At 42.3% G+C, this 19,111-nt stretch overlaps 2 protein-coding genes across 2 annotated transcripts; both read left to right on the top strand.

Moving 5' to 3' along the window:
* Window positions 1-9,945: 9,945 nt before the first annotated feature.
* On the top strand, window positions 9,946-11,166 carry LOC145454304 (uncharacterized). Its single transcript, XM_080332298.1, has one exon. It carries the CDS (start codon window positions 9,946-9,948, stop codon window positions 11,164-11,166), a length of 1,221 nt encoding a protein of 406 aa, XP_080188424.1.
* A 106-nt stretch (window positions 11,167-11,272) lies between these two features.
* LOC145454301 (uncharacterized) lies at window positions 11,273-17,637 on the top strand. Its single transcript, XM_080332294.1, has 3 exons — window positions 11,273-13,372; window positions 16,282-16,368; window positions 17,284-17,637. The coding sequence occupies exons 1-3, from the start codon at window positions 11,273-11,275 to the stop codon at window positions 17,635-17,637; spliced, it is 2,541 nt and encodes an 846-aa protein (XP_080188420.1).
* Window positions 17,638-19,111: the final 1,474 nt, after the last annotated feature.

The following is a 19,111-nucleotide window of genomic DNA, read 5'->3' as shown; positions in this document are numbered from 1 at the left end:
TACAGAAAATTAGCGTATAAAACTTATTACGGGGCCTTAGCAAAATCGTGCACCTGTGGAATTCGATACTGATTCAAGTCTTGGGTCGAGTGGAGCATTCGAGTTTCACTCCCTATGACGTCACAATGGTATGTATGATGTGTGAAAATTTAAATATGTACCGTTAATGTGATCACAAGAAAATAATGCCAATTCTACACCACATAAATGTAATTTTTAATTTTTTACTAATACGCCCATTTCACTGAACTTCGTACGTACATTTGTAGGTATTACACGTGTCGCAATACGACCATAGCAATTTACAACGTAGCTACGTTGTAAATTGCTATGATACGACAATACAACATGACCGGCTTCGAAATGCCTGTTCCCATAAAATAGCCTATGCCTGTTTTTTCTTGAGAGGGAGAGGTACGCATTTCAAACCCAGCTATCTACTGGAGCAGGGGTCAAAAACCGTTTTGAAACAAAAAGCTACTTCTTGTGAAGTGTGTACTGATTATTGCGACGACCGACGGGTTACCACTTACTCCCGCCGTTTATCCATGCTCAGTTGGATTTCTTCACTTAGAGTAAGACAATCAGAGCACTGGGCCGGGTTTCCGCCCCTTACCAAGAACAAAAAACGCTCACTCGACGGGACTCACACCAGCTCCTCCGGGCTCAGTTGCGTTGCTGCAGTGCGCGCCAAAGCGCTAATCTCCGCGTCGAGACTCGGGAATATTAACTATAGATTCCCGTTGAGCCGCCGCGTGGGCGAAGACGAGCAATGCCCCGAGCGACTGCGTTCGTATGTTTCTTGGGGTCGGCCGACCCATGTTCATTGTTCAACTGCTGCTCATATGAAACTAGCTTCAACTTTCAAATCTTTCATTTGGATATTTGCTACATCGACCGCGGGCGACTCATTTGGTCCGCGTTGGTGACCCCTGTACTAAAGGCATTTGAATCGCGAAGCTCGAAGAACATTTTCAAGAATTAATTAAATTCTCGAAAATACTCTATAATTTATGTTGGTTTACGAAAAACTTTTGAGTCCCCTTCGAGCACGCTCCCCACCCTTTTAAGGAATTTGGGGTGCAGCAGGTAAAGACCTGGCAACAATGCAAATCGTTGGGTGCGATAAATCATCCCAATAAAGTTGGGCAATTGGTGTATTATGACGTAATGTGTATTATGACGTAATAAGCAAATGACACATGATGTATGAAGAGAGTTGATATCTCATTAAGCCTTTTCATCGCAATCCTTGTATTGTCTTCCAATATATCCTTTAAGATTATAGTCCTAAGAAGCAAAACAAATGTAATCGTGAGTAGGCTAATCGTGATTACTTTTCCCATGTAATCGTAATCGTAATCGACTACTTCCTGATTTTGCTGTAATCGTAATCGTAATCGTAATCGCGTGATTCTGAAGTAATCGTAATTGCAATCGATTACATTCCTGAAGTAATCACCCCATGTCTGGTGGACACAAGCAAAAATCACGGCTCAGTGAAATTAGTTTATGTCACACTTTCCATTTTGCTAAAGGGAATTCGACGGTGATTTTTGACCGGCTTACCGAGCGCAAAATTTGATAAAACGGGTGGCAATCGAAAGCTACGGCGGTACGGATTACGAAAATATAAATTTTATTCTGCTTGTGGTCTTGATACCCCATCAGCCAATCAGCCATTGTAAGGTAGTTTGGTAAAGTGACGCTACCATGCCGTCTGGGACCAGGGAGGAGCAGCACAAACAGGAAGCTTATTGGCCATTGTTGAGAAACCGATTGAGCATTCACAGTCTCGCTCCCGTGCGCACTTGCTGCTGAGCTGCTTAGAAGGCATTGTTGCATCATAATACCAAACTCCATTACAATGCAACATTCGAGGCTGCTTATGGGGAGTTCCAGGGCTACGAGCAGAATAAAATTTATATTTACGCATTCAGTACCGAGGTAGCATTCGATTGATACCCGTTCAAATTTAATATCAAGTTTAATGCTAGCCAAGCCGGTCAAAAATTGCTGTCAAATTGCCTTAAACCAAATGGAAAGTGTGACGTAGGCCTACTCCAACTTCATTGAGCCGTGAGATTTCCTTGTGTTCACACCATATAGGACACTATGGTGAAACATTGCAAGGTTAAATACGATTTGGTCTGCCTCGCCGACTGTTGACCCAACAATCGGACGACCGCAGGGCGGTGAAACAATGCGCTACCTGCTGTCGACTTCGTGACGATTAAGTATGCCGAATACCAAAACTATATCGCAACGCACTTTTCGATGAGGCGATTACATATAGAATATATAAGGACATTGCTGTGTATATAATAAGTAAACAATAATAATAAATACCAATATCGAGGTAGCTTCATAGAAATTATATCGCTGATACGAGTCTAAACGTTGAAAAATGATGGCGACTACGTCGAAACCGTATCAACACCTCCGACCTATGTCAGTTGGAATGCGTAAGCAGTTCCACACAGCGAGAGTTTTATACACCCCAATAGATAAAATAAACTCAACAATGCAACTACTATAAAGTATATAGCATTTAGTGTAGATCAGTGGTTCTCAACCTTTTTGGCTTCGCGGACCCCTTTTGACCGTCACGGACCCTCGCGGACCCCCTCAAGTTTTAGTTCAATTTTAGCTCTATTATGGTGCAACCTTCATCTGTCTTGTGCAAATATGAACTGTAGGCTTGTGATACACAGCAAAATATGATATTTCTTGAAGATAACATCATACTATTTATGTAGAAATTGGTAGACTTTTATCATTTCAAAGCTAATTTTGCTGCTGTATTTCTTGAAGTAAGTGGTCGTGTCTTGAAAATCTGCGTCTCCGTTTTGATATGAGCGAGGAGTGCGGAAAACCATTTCCGCAAAGATAGATGGAGGCTAATGCAATATTAACGCATAACGCTTCCGACGATACTTTTGGTGTGATCGCAACATTTATGGCACCCAAATGAAGAAACACATATTTTATGAACATATTACGTCCAGCATCTATAGCGCAGGGATGGGAAACACACGGACCGCAGGCCGGATTCGGCCCGCAACGGCATTTTGATCGGCCCGCAGAGAGTTTCTACCGTCAAAGTGAAATCCTAATTTACAAATTTTATGCTCCAAAGAACGGATCCAAGTTTTCTAACCAGAAAAATACTGTCATGAAACGACTTGTTCTGTTCGGGTTTATACATATAAATTTGCAGCAAACAGTTTCGACCATGAACAATTGAACATTAACAAGACAAGGATGCATACCAATATAACTGGTGATATTAATTTCAGGGTTGGAGCGTAATGCTTTGATAGCAACGAAACACTCCCTAGTCCTTTTTCATCAAAAAATCAGCTTTGTCGATAGGGCATCCGCAATAAGAATGCGCCAAATCTGATAGCCGAACTTTAGAAGCAGGTATATCATTGTCCGATTTATGACGAGTGTCAGCCGAAAATATTCGGGTTTATTTCAATATGATTATATTATTCAATTGTATATTAAAGTTCTGTACCTCCAAGAAGCTGTTCCCTGCATTGGGACAAATTATGGAAATACTTCGGAAATTTTTTATTTCAAACGACTGTTCACTTATTTGATGAGAGTGACAACTTCAAATCGAGAAGGTTTCGCAGACATTACGAAGTCACCCTGATAGACGTTACTATCTTCACATATATAGATTTTTATATAATCCATCAAATCGTCTCTAAACAGCATTACGTTTGTATCAGCAGGTTACTCGAAAATTGACAATGAAAATGAGTTTCCACACTACCCTAGTCCATGTCAGACGATTATTATGATGATATGAGTCATGAGGTTTTAGCAGTGGTGGTGCGAAACAGTCTCATGCTTTCTCAAATTAAAAAATAAAATAAAAATTAGGTTGTCAAACATTTAAAAAATTTAGAGGTCTCGCGGACCCCCTGAAATTGCTTCGCGGACCCCTAGGGGTCCGCGGACCCCCGGTTGAGAACCGCTGGTGTAGATAGTATGACGAAATACACATTGCTGGTTCGAAAACATGACTCTCGAGGTCACAAAACAATTACCTGAGTTGATTGGATTACATGCAAATATACTCTCCATGAGGGGTTTGTGCAAGCGAACGTTATCTTGTTTCCGGTGAATGTCCTTCTTACGATGTGAAATGAAGGAAGTTACTGCGAAATAGCAGGTGGCCTAATCAATAACCGTTAGATAAAGATTTGTATATAGTATAGCAGAGGACACCAACCTTTTTGAAACTAAGAGCTAATGGTACTGATTAATGCGAAGGGCTACCAGTAAGGATAGTGCGAACGCCTAAAAGGTTCAGGTTCGTGTGAAAGCGAACCTTTTTGAAAGGTTCTGTGTGAACGCGAACGTGACCGTATGACGTCACATTACGTCATATTGCCAATTCTAACCCTGCATTTTAGTGAAGTGATATATTAATGTACACTGTACACTGAACAGGAACACGATAGCTAGCAACGACTCAAGCCACATAAGCCGCAATGCCTAATTAATTAGCCTACAGGTTGACGTTTTAAACGTCACCAAATGTACCAGCCGTAGCAATCAAATGCTATAACAAAATCAATATCTTGCGTCGCTTTGCCAACAACTTCGACGAGGACTTACCAGGGATAATGTATATGGCGTCTGGCTATTGCTAGATTGGTATTGAGCAGTGTGTAAAACCGGTTTATATACTTACTACCGATATTACCCCATAAACGAGTAACACAGTTGCCAACACCCCTATCGCACTGATGTGGTATTTATGATACAATAAACATTTCAAATCAAGATGGATGGAGCCCGTACGCCTGCTAGATCTTTTTACATTAGACAACGATTTAGGCCTATTCTTTATACCAATTCCACTGATTTTTTTAATAAGCATAATTCGCTGACTTCCCGAGATGGGGTATAGTATATTTCGTTTTTGATGTTGTGTGATTGCAGGTCGAGCTCACAGCAGAGAGTCACTAAATATCCACAAATGGAAAGCTGAATATTTCGAGCGAACTTTGGTAACAAAGGAAGTAAAATATTTGAGATTGACAAGGCGCATGCTCGATTAGTGGCGATCTTTTTATGCTGCCAACGCCTTGCATTGAGTGTTCGGAAGTTGAAATGCAAATAATTTAAACGAAAGATGTTATAATGACTCCTTCCGGGACTCACTCCAGCGTCTCCGAGTTAAGTTGTGTTGTCGCACTGTGCGCCGAAGCGCCAATCTACGCACCAAGGCTTGGGGATATCAGCTATACTCCCACCTCCGCAAGGGGGCAGACAAGCAACGCCCCGATCAAGACCTGCGTTCACATGCTCGACTGCTGTTCATATGGACCACGACCAAACATCGACCTCGCCCTCCGCCACATGCCACCCCATTTTGTCGCCTGCGTCTTATATTCTCTACATTACTTTTCATTCAGTGTGCATGCCTCTTATTTACTTCGCCTATGGCCTAGGCTAAGGTGGGTATCTGATCTTAATGGGTACTCCAAGCTGTTTCGACACCTTCCTATCTTTTCATTGTATCGCAGTTTTGTGATGTTTTGAAACGATGAAAATATTATTAAACCTGATTGATTGATTGATTGATTGATGGAACCATTCACCACTTCGATCTTCAAAGCTCTCATTTGAATATTTGCGACTGCGACCGCGGGTGACTAATTTGTTCTGACGGCGACCTGGCGCCCGAGGGTACCGCTTTGTGACCCATGGTCCATAGCGGTGGATCTCAAACTGGGATTGGTAGTCTTTGTGAGGTACGCGAGACAGTTTTTAGGACCGCGAAACACGTTCCGAAAAATTCAAACGATCTGGAAAAAAAAACTATTTTTTAGAATACAAAAAATCAAGGCGACTTGTTTTAAACCAAAGTCGACGGTGGCTCGACGTTATAGCGTTGATCCCCTCAAAGTAGAGTAGTTTGGTACACAATTATTGAATTTCAAGTTGGAGTCGCGCTTAGCGCGTTTTTGTGTCACTATTGTTATGTTCTTGATCTTGTTTGAACAATAACTCAATGCGACGAGGTTGCAATAAGAAATCAGTATATTATTAGCAGTATAACTTTAAGACAGGCGACACGATCCAGAGTTCAGTTAAATGAAAAGACCACGAGACAACAGAACAGAGGGTATAAATACAAAGCACGACACACGAGGAAATAATGATTGGCGGTAATTACTAATCCTAGACAAATACGAAACAAACGATACCAACGTAAAATGCACGAACATAACAGTCCTCCCCTGTAAGTTAAGAAAACAAGGTAGTTTACGTTGGCCGATAGAACTCAGTTTGTTTTCTAAGTCTAAGCGGATAACGTCTGCCCGACGTTCGAGCAGGACTAGCTACAGGACGTTGTGCCCTATTCCTGACCAATGGTTGCTCAACTTGTGGTTGCCGAGGTTGAACAACTTCCTGTGTGGCTGTATTATTGCCAGCTGAAATCAAGCGTGGTTGGAGTTGGTTCTTATGCCTTCTCCAATACCCATGATCTGTTTTTACAATGTACACAACACGCCCCAGTATTTCCGTCACCACGCCAGCAACCCACTTTGGTCCGCTTCGGTAACTGCGAGCGTAAACTGAGGAACCAATCTCGAAATGAGTGACTGATTGTCTAGGCGTAACGGGTTTCGATTTATCGAAGGGCGAGCACAAACTTAACAAATTGCGTGGCTGCCGACCATGTATAATCTCGGCAGGCGTTTTCCAGTCTATGCCCGGGTGCGGTGCACATCGGTACGTAGCGAGAAGTGTTTGGAGCGCGAAGTTGAGATCTTTTCCCACGTCGCAATTTTTTATTAATCCAGCTTTCAAAGTCAGGACAAAACGCTCCGCTTCCCCGTTCGAGGCAGGGTGAAAAGACGGTGATACGATATGGCTGATTGCCAAATTAGAGCAAAACGTATCGAATTCATTCGATGTGAATTGCGGCCCGCCATCCGTGACAATTGTTATAGGCAAGCCTTCGATAGAGAAGACTTCCTTCAAAGCGTTGACCACACACAAGGTTGTGGTAGAACCGACATTCATTACTTTATCGAAAGGATATTTCGAATGCGCATCGGCGATGACAAGTTACATCTTATTTTTTATTGGACCTGCGAAATCCAAGTGAATTCGTTCAAAGCATTCAGAAGTTTTTGGCCATTCGCGATACTGACGATCAGGCGCTTTCATTACCTTACGGCAAGCGTCGCAACTCCTAACGAGATTTTCAATGTCGCGATTAATGGAAGGCCATGCGATGTAACGTCGAGCCATCTGCTTCATTTTCGCGATACCCCAATGTCCTTCGTGCAACAATTATAATACTCGCGAGCGAAGTGACTGCGGAATTACTACGCGCTGAAAACCATCAATATTGAGCATGACTATGTCTTCGTGCAGAGAAAGTGAATGTTTGCGAGTCGAAAACCAAGAAAAATCATCAATGTGCGTCTTTGGATTCCAATTTCCATGAGTGACAGATAATTTCACTAGTTCCATGGTTTTGTCTTTCAGCGTCGCGTCCCGAATTTCATTGCGAGTTAACGGTAAGCCATCGAATGCCATATTAATAGCGTGAACGATCTCCGCGTTTTCCCGAATTTCCAGTTCGTCAAACTCAGGGTCTGGACCCTTTGGTAGGCGAGATAAACCGTCGGCGTTTCCGTGCTGATTAGTCGGTTTATAGCGAATAACGTATTGGTACGCCATGAGCGTTAGTACCCATCGCTGTAGGCGTTGCGCTGTAATCACGGGAATTTTCTTGTCCGGCGAGAAAATAGCTAAAAGCGGTTTGTGGTCCGTTACGAGCGTAAATTTTCTACCATACAAGAATTGACGAAATTTAGTGACTCCGTAAATGATTGACAGAGCTTCCTTCTCGATTTGAGAGTAGGATTTTTGCGAATCGGAAAGTGTTTGGATGCGTGCGCGATCGGTCTCTCTTCGCCATTGTGCTCGATTGAGAGGACAGCGCCAATTCCGAATTGAGAAGCATCAGTTGACAAAATGAGCTGCTTGTTTACATCATAATGAGCTAACTGCGTAGCGTCGATTACGTCGTTTTTGAGAATGCGAAAAGCTGCGTCACAGTCCGTATTCCAAATGAATTTCGCGTCTTTTTGAAGAAGGCGATACAAGGCAGCGGCTTTATTCGTGAAATTAGGAATAAACGCGCGATAATAATTGACTTTGCCCAGGAATGCCTGTAGCTGGCGAACATCCTGAGGTTTAGGCAACTGTTTGATTGCTTCAACGGATTTGTGAGACGGGCGTTTGCCGTCCTTGTCGATTATATGACCAAGGTACTCGATACTACTTTTGAAAAATTCACATTTAGCGAAGTTGACGGTGGAACCGTATTCGGTGAGGCTTTAAAGAGTAGCGATAAGTTGCGAAAATGATCGCGTTCATCAATGCCAGTAACGATTATGTCATCGATAAAACTAGCAACACCGGGTAAGCCGGCGATCATGGCATCAATACAGCGTTGAAAATTTGCGGGACTAGATGCGACTCCGAAACACATGCGTCGGTAACGGAAAAGACCGAATTGCGTGTTTATGACACACAAATTCTTCGCATCATCATCTAATTCTAGCTGAAAATAAGCATCGGCAAGTTAAATTTTTACCACCCTGTAACTTGTGAAGAATTTCATCTAAGGAGGGCAGGGGATGTTGATCTATCTGAATTTGTTGATTCAATGCTTTGAAGTCACCACAAATGCGTACTGATCCATTTGATTTAGTGACGGCAACGATTGGTGCTGCCCAATCACTGTAATTGATTGGTTCGAGAATACCTTGATTGACTAATCTATCCAATTCGGTTTGAACAGCGATTTGCCTTGCGAAAGGCAAAGGGCGTGGCTTGTTAAATACGGGCTTGGCATTAGGTTTCAAGTGAATCGTCACCTTTCTCTTGGTGCATCGTCCTAATACATTAGAGAAAACGGAGGGAAATTTGGACTGAAAAGATGCCAATTTGTCGTTCGAATCACAAATGTCAATAGTATTACATGATTGCGATTTGACCATCTGCAAGGAAATTGCATTCAAAGCAGACGTTCCCTTAGCGGTCTTAGATCCTTAGCGGTGTTGGAGTATCAGCCGTAAAACGCCTTAAGAGGAAAGTCGACAAAGGTTACGACTCCTGTTCCGTCGTTCTCTTACTTCCGCTGTGACAAAGTACCTGAGAGTGTGAATTTCTCTTACCTTCGGTTCTAGACTAGGCCTTATAATCCTCCCCCTTTGAGATGCTATCGCTGCAACAGGTACGGCCACTCCAAAGAATCGTGTAGAGGAAAAGCAACTTGTAGCAAATGTGGTAGTTCTGACCACGACCATGCCTCGCGCACGAAGGATAAATTTTGCATCAACTGCAAAAAACCTCACAGTGCCGCATATGGCGGTTGTAGCGTATATAAAACCGAAGCTAAACTGCAAATTATCAAAGAACGTACAAAAATCAGTTATTCCGAAGCGAAGGTCGTGTTAAACTCTGCCACCGTTGCTACCTCTTTGCCTACGTCTCATATGCACAGGACTTTTAGTGAAGTCCTCGCTAACGACTCCTCCACATCTTTCCGACAACCACGACCGCGTCGCACCAAAATCAGTTCGATCCTTAGCAAACATACAATTTCCGCTCCTGCTCCCAATCACGGGGATTTGCGACATTTCAGTCAGACCCAATCGAAAGAAAATACGGTTAACCATGTTGCCAGCCATAGGCCTACCGAATTGGAAGAGAATACCCTAATGTCTCCGTGTCAACCATCCACCCCAGATCTTTCGCAGTTACTTTCCCTACTTGTAGGAATCGTTGAATATACGATGGAGGCTGCCAAATCAGGTCAATGCAATGCGCTTGAAATCGTTTCCAGAGCATGCCTTAAGTATGGTTTTTCGGCTCCTGCTCCTAAAATAAATGTCTAATCAAGCTCTTCGTTTCATCCAATGGAATTGTAGAGGTATTTATCGTAAACTACCAGAGCTGAAGCAATTTGTCCACAACCTACCAAATACCCCTGATGTGATATTGCTTCAAGAGACTCATCTCATCGATAAGTATTCCCGCAAGTTGACGGGTTTTCGGGTCTTTCGTAAAGACAACTCGCTTCATTCCGGTGGCCTGGCCATTTTTGTGCGTGAATCTCTCCCCGCGACTGAGATCCAACTTGACACCCCATCTTGCATTGAAGTGTTATGTACATCCATCGGTCAACTACGCATCTGCAACGTCTATATGAGCCCTACCGCAGTTTCAGAAGATGACGCTTTTGTTTTCCTTGAATCGCTGTCACATCGTGCAATAATCTTCGGGGATTTTAATTCCCACCATCTTTCCTGGGGGCAACGAAATAACCGACGGGGCCGTCTCCTATTTGACGCTTTCGACCAAAATGGATTGGTGGTGTTAAATAGCAGCTCGCCAACCCATCTTAATATTGCCTCCAACGCCATAAACCGCTACTCGCTACTTGATTTATCTATCGCGTCAGCCGACGTATCTTCGAAGTGCCGAACCGACGTCACGGATCGGTTACTGGGTAGCGACCACTTTCTTGTAATAACTACCTTCAAGGAGAAGTTTTCAAATGAAACAAACAGGAAAAACTCGTGGAATTTTCGCAGAGCGGATTGGGCGGCCTTTGAGAGAAAAATCGACAGGAGCTTAGAATCTTCGGTCTATGAAGATGTAAACTTTTTGAACAAGACTCTTTCAGAATGCATAATGGACGCGGCGCATTCATCAATTCCGAAGTCTCATTTCTCGAACCGAAAACCTTCTGTGCCATGGTGGAATGCGTCTTGCGATAGAGCTGTAAGACGAAGGAGAGCTGCTTTCCTCAAAATGAAACGGACTTTCCTCATAAATGATGTCATCCAATATAAACGCTTGCGGTCGGAATGCCGGAAAATGATACTTTCTTCTAAAAAGGAAAGTTGGGAAAACTTTTGTTCTTCTCTGAATGATTCCGGCAATTACTCCAAAGTTTGGAAGGTAGTTCGCTCCTTTTCTGGTGTCCGTTCCTACAATATCATACCTCCTATCACTATTGGTGGCGTCGTTACGGGTAGTGACGACAGGTCGAAGGCTGACGCTCTAGCCTTGCACTTTTCGTCGGTTAGCAGTGATAGCAATTAACACGTCTGCATTCCGAACAAGGAAGGAAGCGGCTGAGGATCAAATAACCTCCCGAATCACCTGTCTCTCAGCACCTAACAATGATGTCATTAACGGTCCTTTTTCCATGGCCGAACTGAGATCAGCCATTTCGTCTCGAGGAAACACCAGCCCGGGCTTGGACGACATCGCTTACCCCATGTTGAAGCACTTGTCTGACAAGTCTCTAACATATATCCTCCGTTTGATCAACTCTTCTTGGAGTAATGGCTTTCTTCCCGACACCTGGAAACACTCAGTTGTTGTCCCCATATTGAAAGGCGAGAAAGACCCAGCTGCGGCTAAATCCTATCGTCCCATTTCGCTGACAAGTCACCTATGTAAAGTAATGGAGGTGATGGCAACGAGGCGCTTGAGATGGCACTTGGAATCGAACTCCCTTCTCAACGCCTCTCAGTCCGGATTTCGTCATGGGCGTAGCACCATGGATAACATCATGCAACTTCATGATACCGTGTACAAAGCGGTAAACAATCGGTATTCCGTGATTGCAGTCTTTTTGGACATCCAGTCCGCGTATGATATGGTATGGCGCAACGGTCTTTTGTTCAAACTAACAGAGCTTGGAATAAAGGGCCAAACGTTGAATTGGATAAGGAATTTTCTGTCACACCGATCTTTTCAAGTTCGAGTTGGTGGTTCTCTATCCAACGTTCATTTTTTAAAAAATGGCGTGCCACAGGGTAGTGTCATCAGTCCTCTGCTCTTTGCAGTCAGGATGGCCGACCTTCCCCTGTTGGTCAACACCTCCCATGCACTCTTCGCCGACGACCTCTTACTTTATGATTGCGGTCTCTCCATCCCAAGCCTACTTCTGTCCATGCAGCGCTCCCTGGACTCCATACAAGAATGGTGTGACAAGTGGGGTATGCTCTTGTCCAAATCCAAAACCGTAGTAATGTTATTTACACATAAAAGAAAAGTTCCTCCTCTTGCTCTCCAACTGGATGGTTCAAATATACCGTTCGTGGAAACATTCAAATATCTCGGCGTCGTTTTTGATAAGAGGCTCTCCTACAAAGCACATATCGAATACATTTCCTCTAAATGTAGTAAAAGACTAAATTTGTTGAGAGCTCTCACTGGGACAAGTTGGGGAGCCAGTAAGAAGAGTCTCCTGTGTGTCTACCGTTCCCTCGTTCGCTCCATCATCGAGTACGGAATGCCGGCGTACTTTTTTGCACCGGCCACACATCTGAAGAAGATCAAGGTTATCCAGAATAAAGCTTTACGGATCTGTACAAATGCCATGCGTAGCACCCCGATTTGCGTGATCCAAGCCGAATGTCGGAAAATGCCTCTGCATCTGCGGCACAAGTTTATTTCAATGAATTACCGGTGTCACCTGATGAACCAGGACCCGAGAAACTCGTTCATCAGCCAAATTATTGAAGATTCCTGGCATGACATTTACAGTCTCACAAATCCAAGCTTTCAGACATTCAACACCTATACTAAATCACCGCTATTCAACGGCTTCATATTGGATAGGTACCGGCTTCCCTCGTCTCCTCCTTGGTTGTTACCTCAACCAAGGGTTGATTTATCTCTCCTCTCGGAGAATGCTTTACGTGGCGTTTTTGAGGCCTATAACCAGACTTGTTTAAGTCACGTTGCCGATCACTACGATGCACACACGCTAATATACACGGACGGATCTAAATCGCTTATTGGAGGGGGAGCGGCGTTTTGCATCCCTTCACTTGACGTTTCAGTTGCCCAGGCTTGTTCAGCCGAGCATTCTGTCTTCTTCACTGAGATGATAGCGATCGACCTAGCGCTGAGTTGGATTACAAGAAATCGCAACTCGTCAACCGAATATCTGATCATGTCAGATTGTTCGAGTGCCCTGGCTTGCATTCGCAACTTCAACATGTATCCTCGCCATAAGCTGCTTTATGAGATATTATTCTCCCTGTCTCGATTGAGGGAATTCGACGTCAACGTATCATTCCTTTGGATACCCGGCCACATGGGCATTCACGGCAATGAAGAAGCTGACAGATTGGCAAAGAATGTCTCCACCACCCCGCCAAGTTCCGAAGATATGCCGGCGCTCTCCGAACAAGAAGCCCGGCACATAATACGTCGTCACTGCATGGCATCGTGGGACCAAGAATACCAGAGCTCCGAAAACGGCCTACGTTACAAGCCCTTCAACAGTTCTGTTCTACATCCGTCCCCTGGTTATGGTAATCGCCTTTATGATAGTATAATCCTTCGATTTCAATCGGGTCATTGCCGATTAAATGGCCATTTGTTTAAACTTGGAATGGTAGACTCTCCTGCGTGTTGTTACTGCCGCTACCCCGAAACTGTGGATCCTTTCTTAATTAGTTGCCCTAAATATGACTTTCATCGTTCATTTCTTATTGATAAATGTGTTCAATTAAAAGTGAATTTCTGTATTGATGATTTGCTCACTGATTCTCGAATAGTCCCGTATGTCGTTGAATTTGTGTTATCGTGCAACCGCTATTTACAACCGTATAGTCTGTAATTTATTTCTGTTATGTTCGTACGTGCGTCAATTTGTGTAATCGCCTTATCTCACTTGATTGATTCTACTTCATTGTGCTATTAATCTTTGTGCTATTGATCATTATTTCGTGTTACCTCCTTTATTTGTGTACTATGCTCAATGACCGTGGTGCAAAAGGCCGTCAGGCGATAAGCGCCAATTTTTCTGTTTAATAAACAACAACTGCTCTTTGAAAGACGTGTCAAGTGAAAATAGAAAATCCAAGGTCTGCAAAGTGCCCAGAAGTAAGTGGGCTCCAACATTATTTTTAGTCGTTGATTCACTAATAATTGGCAGTTTTTCGGTGGTGACTGGTCTTTTAAATTGCCAAATGCTTCGCTGCGACTAGTACAAAACGATTAGGTATGTACGATATGGTCCACGATTCGGGTAAGATTGAGCCTTCGGGTATACATGGTGACCAGTAACGAAGTAATTCTACTTGACGTCGTACTTCAAGTAGATTTCTCCTACTTGCACTACTTTCGCATTTGGTTATGATTTCAGACAAATTCCACTTCCATTTGACAGTTTGCAAATTTTAAACAAAGTTTTTCCTGGAGTACCTACAATTGTACTTACATGTGTATATCGCTACGTCTACTGCTACTGCTTGAGTACCGACGACGAATACTTTGACCACCGCTGTCTATATCATACTTTTGTATAATACATGACATATTTATAGGTAGATTTTAACAAATAACCATAATTGGGATGCGACTAAAGCAGTGGTTCCCAAACTTTTTCGGTGTCAGGGCCAAATTTAGAATTTCAGAGTACGGTCGGGGCCGCACGAATACCATTGCAATTAAACGGACCCAAAATAGTCATCAAAATATGAAAATTGGCAGTGTTCCGATCAATCGCTCGACGCCATTGGCCATTGTTATAGTCATTGTGCTGCTGCGCTCCCATCGTTCAGAACAATCGACCTCTCATGGCTATTTCGAAGTAGTTTTATTGCCCTGGCGAGATTTCAATTCGTATTTTTGGAATCAGTGCGACACTAGCTTTCGATAATGACCGAACCTAACAAATTATTCGGACGCTTCGATCGTGAGCTATAGGACTACCAATTATGCTGCTTTCGGGGCAGTTTAGTGACTCAGTTTTTATCGCCTAGACGGGCGAAGCGCGAAAATTTTCTGTAAATCTTGATTGAATCGGTCAATATAATCGGGAATCGAATATATATTGCCATCAATTTTTATCCTCTCTCTGCTCACGTAATCAGTTTTACAGGTAGAGCCGAGGGAGGTGTGTTTGAAAAGGTAGGACACATCAATAATAACTAAACATCTTCGGGCGTATACCCGTTGGCAGGAACGAAACAGCACTTCGTCAGCCCCCCAAAAAAATAATAATAATAATAAATAAAAATAAAATAAACTTGGGTCTTGGGGTCCCATAGGGTGATAAACCTACCCCTATTACCTTGTTCGCTGTTGCCACGAAGGTTGGTTTACTGTTAAGTGGGCCAGCGCGGAATTTTGGATTCTTCGGTCAATATGATAGGGAATTGCATATATATTGCTCTCAATTTCTTGTCCTTGCTGCTCACGTAATCAGATTAACCGGTAGAGCTGAGTGAGGTGTCTTGGAAACTGTAGGGCCCGTTAGTATGATTCCGTAACATGTTATTTCGTGACCTCCTGTCTGCTATATCAACAACAACAAAAAAGAATCGCCCAAACGTAGGCTACTAAACTAAAAGATGCACACGACTTGAAATTGGTATTTCTTCATTGGAATATAATTTTTCCCTGTCTCGTGGGGTTCAGATTGCCAAGGCAGTATTTTGTATATATAACGAAGTTTTCGGTCATCGTAAGGGCAGTCCTGTTCGGCCAAGGTTTTGTCGCTGCCGATCGTTCTGACACACTTCTTGGAGTCGCATGTTACATGGCCTAAAACTTAATATGTATTGGTGCGTCGTGGCGCGGTAATGGCCAACGCCGATATGACCATTTCTATAAATCCTACGCATTTTTTCTTGGTGATGAATACCCAAAAATCAAGATATTTGGCAGCATGAAATCACGCCTAGAGCGAAAATATTTTGAAAAAGATGCATAAATTGTGAAGAAATATTCTATAATTTATGCTAATTTACGAAATAATTTTATGGCCCGTCCGAGCTCGCCCCCCTCCCCCCCCCCCCCCCCGTTGGGGGTTTGGCGTGTAGCAGTTACGGTCCTGTCTTTCCCTAGTGACGTAACGATAGCAGTCTACTCGCGACTTTTCCGCAATCCTAATTAAAAACTCCAGACTCAAAGCCAAGCAAGTGGATTTTATAAATATAAATTTTAGTTTTTGTCATAACTCGATTTCTTAACATTTTCTGGGGCCGCAAGTAGGCTAGCTGGGGGCCGCATGCGGTTATCGGGGCCGCGGTTGGAAATCACTGGACTAAAGCAAATGTAATGTATGCATTTTGTAGAATGAAATAATTTAACCAATCACCATTGTCGTGTAATTATATGAAGAATGATTACAATGGTTGATCGTTTAAATTACGTCATCTTTCCTCATTAAACCAATATTGTGTTCAGATAACCAAGATATTGCTCGATTGTACATTTACGCGAGAAGAAGATGTCGGTTGGTCGTTAATTGAAACTTATGTGGAAAAGTATCAGGTAAGATCCTGATTTGATTTTCGAAATATTTTCAGATGAGCGAAACAATAGCTTCATATTGTTAATTTATTCGCTAAAAGCTTCTCGACAGACTCTCATTAGTAGCGAACTAGGGTGAATCAAATCGGCTTTGGCGGCTTTATGATCGCACATTCCAGGACCTTCAAATGAAAAAGAGAACGGCCACGAGCAACTATAGGAAATTGAGTGCAATTGTAATAATCAGCGCATTATGGATGGGATAAGGGAAGCTGTCCAGCAGCCGAATTACATGCAGTAACTTGATCATAATCACGCAGTGTATCAACAGACTGCGATGATGGAGTTGGAGAAACATTAGTTTCAGATGCATTCATATTTCCCTATCCTTTCATTGTGCATAGATCCCGTTGATCGCTTCAGCGGCTATGTGAACGTCCGGAGATAAATGTTACAATAAATGACCGTATTTTATGTCAAAATTAATCAACATCTCTTCTCATTTGAGGTGGCACACCTGGATATTGCGGTGAATGGCCAGACATCCGATGACGATTACAACAGAATTTTGAAGCGCGGGAGTGCATTTTCAGTTTTCGGCAATATCCATGCGATGTTCTGTGTATCGAATAAGAATGACTTCAGAAAGATAGAGGAATCATGTCAGCAAAAGAAGGTATAGTACTCATTATCCGGTATTATTGGCATATATTGAGTGTACTTCTCCCACCATCACAACTTTATCATTAAATTATGCCGTACCGTACGAGTCCCAATCAAATGAATTATCTTATTGTCCCAGCCCGAGATATCCACTGCAGTTTCGGAGTTGGTAATTCTTTGTAATAAGTTTATCTAGAGAAGCTTGTAACAAATCAGAGCCCTGGTAAAACGGCCAACAATGGCGGTAAGCATCATAATAATCTCCCATTGCAGATCGACTATATCAGATGCATCTTATCGTACGGTGCTTCACTCGCCCAGATCTTGTCTTTCGTCAACAACTCGAAGGTGAAGAAAATACCATTGGCATACGAAGCGGATTTTTATATGTTGGAAGGAGACGAATTTGAGAAAGTTCAGAAGATTGCAAATGATCAGGATACTGTATTGAAAGTTATCGAATGCAAGTCATTGTTCAGTTGCATCCTATCTTACATGAGTTGTATATGGTATATCAAATACTGGTGGTTGCAATCTCATCAAATGAGACCGCAGTTGTATTTCACCCGTATTAGCCAAACTACGGAAACGAAGCAAAAACCAAGTCCGGCATGCTACACCAAGTAAAAAACACACGATCTCATAGTCTACTACTCGTTCTGTACATGTTGCCTATCATGCCAGAGTTATTTAGGATTACGTCGTTCGTATGTGGTTTGATCTGTTTGTGCGAAATACATCGTTCGCATCGAGGGCGAAATTAAAATCAGATCGAATGACAGGATCATCACAATATCAAAAACAGTTTCATCATGGTAAAAATACTCCGAGTTCACTGCTTTAACGATGAAACTACTTTGAGTACTTCGCAGAGGATTATATCTTTAGCTTTCAGTGGTGTGATAAAGATATATCAAGCTTGATAAGAGGGTGATGATTCAAAATATTTTCGGCCACTTTCATATACTTTTAAAGTTATGGGAAGACATTTATCACTTTTGTAGCCTTTTTTGTGACATCTGTGAGTAGTATTTCTAACGAGAGTTCATGGACGACCAGAGCTGGTCAATGTAGACACCGTTGACACTCAAGTAGAAATAAAAGTAATACCGTAAGCTCGTACTGAAAATGCAAATAGTTGTAGCAATTGCCAAGAAATAGCATAATTTCTTCATGTGGAAGTAGAAAATGTCGTAACTGTAAAAACTTTATTTTAACGAAACCTTATGAAGTAAGTTGTCTAATAACTGTTACAAGTGGAAATGAAAGCAGTCTAAACTAATAACCACTTTATTAAGCGATGCAAGTGTGCAAAACTCTTTGAGTACTCAGATCAAGTAGAAGTACTTTGTTACTGACCTCATATCTGAATGGTATGTTGTTTTCTCACATACATCATCCTACTTATTATATTGGCAGTCATACGTATCCCCGGAATTTTAGTTGATATACGACGTGCATTCTTCAAGCATAACTGAATTACAATTACCGACATTGTAACGAGTCCGAAATCGTTTTGTCCAACTAAATTATGTACTATAAATCTTGAAATAGCATTCGGAATTACTTTGCTCTAGTGACCTTTGATGTCAAAACGAATACGCGAATCATTCGTTTTGTAAACGTATCTCACAGAACGTGTAACGGGTACAAATATTCATCGTATGTAAATTTAAGTGATTTGAATCGATTTGTCAGCACGTAAATTCTTGGCCGCATATTGTAGGAATGTTTTCAAACTATCAAAGTGATTTCAACCTCTTTGGCATAATTGGATTAGATATACGTATATTATGCATATGCAGATTACCTTATTCGAACTGAAACAAAAATAAATATTGTCACGATTTGCACCATTCCACTCTATGAATTCATATGCCATTGATGTCGCGTGCCATCCCTGCTAAACACTTTGCAAAATATCTGCCACGTTCTTATTCACTGTTGTACTTTATGTGGTTATTTAAGCAGAATAGTAATTAAATAGTATATTCATATTGAAATGAACCCGAATATTTCGAATCGTAGGTCGAGGTCGTTCACAATTCCATTTGTGTGCCTTGGAATCAACTTTTATCAAAATACACCAACCAAAACTCTG

The sequence above is a fragment of the Botryllus schlosseri genome, chromosome 13, assembly GCF_051294905.1.
Source record: "Botryllus schlosseri isolate E-star chromosome 13, Bs_hap1, whole genome shotgun sequence".
Classification (NCBI taxonomy): domain Eukaryota; kingdom Metazoa; phylum Chordata; class Ascidiacea; order Stolidobranchia; family Styelidae; genus Botryllus; species Botryllus schlosseri.
This window is presented reverse-complemented; position numbering and strand designations above follow the sequence as displayed.